This window comes from Gymnodraco acuticeps, unplaced genomic scaffold (genome assembly GCF_902827175.1).
Source record: "Gymnodraco acuticeps unplaced genomic scaffold, fGymAcu1.1, whole genome shotgun sequence".
Taxonomy (NCBI): Eukaryota; Metazoa; Chordata; class Actinopteri; order Perciformes; family Bathydraconidae; genus Gymnodraco; species Gymnodraco acuticeps.
This window is the reverse complement of record NW_022990897.1, coordinates 30,051-34,393: the sequence shown is the minus strand read 5'-3', so window position 1 is coordinate 34,393 and position 4,343 is coordinate 30,051. Positions and strand designations below refer to the sequence as shown.

The 4,343-nt window shown below is 37.5% G+C and overlaps 1 protein-coding gene across 1 annotated transcript; it reads left to right on the top strand.

Moving 5' to 3' along the window:
- The first annotated feature begins 1,647 nt into the window (after positions 1–1,647).
- LOC117557742 (putative trypsin-6) lies at positions 1,648–3,996 on the top strand. The gene is made up of 6 exons (XM_034233718.1): positions 1,648–1,711; positions 2,015–2,204; positions 2,373–2,558; positions 2,666–2,727; positions 3,105–3,244; positions 3,332–3,996. The coding sequence occupies exons 1-6, from the start codon at positions 1,657–1,659 to the stop codon at positions 3,488–3,490; spliced, it is 792 nt and encodes a 263-aa protein (XP_034089609.1). The 5' UTR covers positions 1,648–1,656; the 3' UTR covers positions 3,491–3,996.
- Positions 3,997–4,343: the final 347 nt, after the last annotated feature.

The window sequence follows — 4,343 nt, the reverse complement described above, 5'->3', positions numbered from 1 at the left end:
AACAAGTTCAAATAGGAGGAGATGAAGATAGAGAGAGGAGGAAAGGAAAACGTGAGGAGAGAAAATTAGAGAGGCAGAGGAGAGGAGAGAGTATGAACACAAAGGTCTCTGTGATAGATTACAATGAGAGATTGATATTGAAATTCACATTTGGATACATAACAAGAGCAGTTGTAAAGTCATAACGGTGCGTTTATGAAATCAAGATATGCAAAAACACCACACACCATTCAGCATGTGAAGTCCTCTGTTTTAACGAGCCAATGAGCGAGTGAGCAAACATACATAATCTGATCAAAAACCTTGTGCTCATTTCAATGGACAGTTAAATATGGAAATACTCTAACGACTGAAGAGAGGAAACCCAGCAGAGCCAAAGATCATACATTTTATAACATATAGAAATTAATATAAAATCAAATAAATAACTTTACCCAACAGTCGAACAAGTCTTTAGTGTTGCTGCATTGGAGTCAAGTTGTCACACACATTCCTATAAATGCCACGAGGTGAGGTCCGGACAACTTTAAAGGGAACACACACACACACACACACACACACACACAGAGAAACACTCACCCGCCTAGTTACAAGTCATGTACAGAGCTATCACTTTAATGACGGCCTTTTTTCCTCCAGTGCTTTTGAACAATTTCTGTATAAATGAGTTCATTATATAAAAAGTCTGAAAGCCAGTGTCTTTTTTGAATGTCCAAAGTGATTTCTTTAATGTCCTATAACACATAGAATAAAGAATCCTCCCTACTTACGGGAGTGGTTCAGTCTGTATGGGATTGGACTTTGGACCGAAGGGTCGCCGGGTCACGTCCCGATCGGACCAAACAACACGGAGTGTGGACTGGTACTGGAGAGGAGCCAGTTCACCTCCTGGGCCACTGCCGAAGTGCCCTTGAGCAACGCACCTAACCCCCAACTGCTCACTGGCTCCGGCTAGACTGGCTGCCTCCGCTCTGACCTCTCAACTGCATGTGCATGTCTGCATATAACTGTGTATGTATGTGCATGTTGTAAAAAGTGTGTACTGTGTGTACTGTATGACCTGTATAAAAACGCATGTCTGTGTACGACAGAGTGGAAACTGAATTTATAAAGGGGGATTAATAAAGGTCCTTCTTCTTCTTCTGCTTCTTCTAAAATAGGAAAATTGAATAAATAGTGGGTTATATAAAAACACCATCAATCAGTGATATCCAACCTTCACTTTACATGTACCTTTGAAACCCAAAAGGTACATGTAAAGAGTTATTATTTCCTTTGTTTGAAGGAAGAAACTGATCTCTAGGATGTTTAAAGGTTTGCAGAGTGAATGCAGACACTGCTACACAGCCACACAGTAACTTGTTCACTTCATTGCTTCAAAAGGATTTTTCTTCCTGTCAATAAGTCAACTTTAAGCCAAGTCTTTCTAATATTTTCTTACACTTAAATAATATGTATCTATTTGAAGACACAGTTTTTGTATGTCTGATACATTGTTCAGCCATAGGGCAGGAGCATTTGATAAGTGATCTTTAGCCAATGGGGTTGTGTTGATAGACCTTCCTGAGGTGATTGGTGGCTGGACGGCCAGCAGGACAGAGTGAAAAGATTTAAAAAAGCCCCACCAGGGCACTAGGAGGGCAGGCATCGACAGAGATGGCTACCATGATGACTACCATGACGACAGGTCTTCTTCTTTTGCTGTTGGCCGGTGAGTATCAGCTACCACTTAGACTTCTGCTGCTTACTTTTACCATTATATACAATTAAAGATTACACTTGTTGTGTGAGTAATGTAATTTAAGAAACGCTACATTGCTCTGTTGTATTACATAGTACAATAAGTAAAAGCCATCTTATTGATACTTATTTTCTCTCTTATTTATTTGCAATGCATTTGATGGTTAGGTGATCCAAAAGTTGATTGTGATACTTAAAGTTACCCTCCCCAACCCTCTGTACAACAACCACTGCTCTTACTTTCAGTGTCTTGGTGGTGGATCTTCTCTTGCAGGTGTGACAGTGAGCAGAGTGGTGGATCTGGATAAGAGAGTATACAAAGGTGTCCCATGCGATAAAAAGGACCACAAGTACCATGTGAGGCTGAGAACAGTTGATGCGAAGGGAAATACATTTGCGTCTGGTGGATCTCTGATCAGTAAACAGTGGATTCTGACTGCAGGTCACAACGTGGAGCCGGGAGAGTGAGAACGTTTTCCTTTAAAAATAAAAATAACAATTTATTTTAAAAAGACATATAGCTTTTGATGAAATTAAGATAACTTGCTTGTGTTTATGTTTAATAACATGTAATATCACAGTATGATGCATTTACACTTAGTAAGTAATGTCACTCTTTTATTTATTTGTAGGACTGTGACAGCAATTTTAGGTTTTCATCCAGCAGAAACAAAAGGGAAAGAGGTGATAATCATAGATCAACCTATCAGGTATAGTGACCCGGATGGGCCTCATGACCTCATGCTTCTGAAGCTACCTGATGCTGATCATGGATTTCCCTTTGCACGACTTACTGTCTGTAGCAACACTCCCAAAATGTGAGTTATGATCTTTAATCATTTGGAAAATTCCACTCTTAATTACTAAAAACTGAGAAATTCCCCTGTCATCCATTACAAATGTTGAGTCTTGTTTTGTATTTCAGAACCGATACAGTCCAGATCGCAGGTATTGGAGCTACAGGGGCAGATGCTACTGGTTTAAAAGGTGATATGAATCTGTTTATTTTATATACTGTCAATGTCTAACACAGAGTTCTTCTGTTTTTGTTCGATGTCGATCCAGGCTGAATTTGTGTTATTTCTTCAGTGACATATATATTGCAGCTGGTCGGATAGGAAGTATTGGTTGAGGTTGGGTGCATCAAGTCCGCCATATTGTTGGGGTTTCGGAAGTGTAGTTTGATTCTTGACTTTTTTCCTTTCCCTGTAAAATGTATTGACTATTGTGTTCGGTTCAATTAAATTGTTGACATTCAGCCAATTAAGGAGAGCGGTAGTTTGTTCCAGATGTTAGGTGTACAGAAAAGTTGGTAACATTGTTGACAAATATTTACATACAAACCTTTTGATATTGTCATCTAGGAGGCGATTTGAAAACCACTCTCCATTGTGGAAACACCGAAGTTGTCCAGTGTGAGAAAATCTGTAACACTGCCAGTTCATTTTACAATAAAAATGAACAATTGATCTGTTACCAAAAACCTGACGTGGATACAAGTAAGGTGAGTTTGCCCGATTTACCAGTTTATAATAAATGATTATTCCAGTAAAAATTCTGTGAAAAACAATTTGTACATCGCTCTCTTTAGGGGGACTCCGGTGGAGGAGTGGAGTTCAAAGGCATGATTTACGGTGTGCATATTCGCGGTAGTATCTATGCCTGTGATAGACCAGCAAGCGCTATTAAAATCTGTGATCTGAAATACAAAAAATGGATCAATGGCAATACCGGTCTTAAGATATTATAGAGATGTCTAACATGTGTGTAGAAGTCATGTCATTCGACAGACTAACACATGATGTTAAAACAAATGTTGATTGACTCTTAATTTGCAGGTGATACATTTACTAGCGGTTGGTTTACATTAATTGTTCAACTATTATGACAAACAAATAATTGTGATTTTATAACTTTAATATCAGAAAGTAGTGTCTGAGTTATAAATGTTAGTTTACAAATTCATGCTTTTGAAACTGTTGTTATGATCCTTTTTTAATATACATTTGAAACACAATTGTAATAATAGAACCCTTTTATCAATTCAACAGAAATTGCACAATATTTGATCAAGATTGTGTTTTGAAAACAACAAATGGAAAATATAAAAGTCTGTAACTCTTTTGAACATGCTGATCTCATACTGTTGGTAGGTCAACCTCTGAAAAGTATTGCACTGTAATTCACATGTATCCCACAACAGCAACTTCTTGTATAATGTTATCATTTCAAATACAATAAAGAGTCACATCATTATTTCTCTGATTGTTTGTGTTTTTATAAATACAGCGTCACATGAAAACATGTCTGCGCAATGCCACTAATCAATATCTTTAAACCTTTAAAATTCACATTTGGATACATAGCAAGTTTCAGCAGATAACAACATGTGAAGTCCTCTGTTTTAACGAGCCATTGAGCGAGTGAGCAAACCGACATAATCTGATCAAAAACCTTGTGTTTCATTTCAATGGAAAGTTAAATATGGAAATACTCTAACGACTGAAGAGAGGAAACCCAGCAGAGCCAAAGATCATACATTTTAAAACATATAGAAATGAATATAATATAAAATAAAATAACTTATCCAACAGTCCAACAAG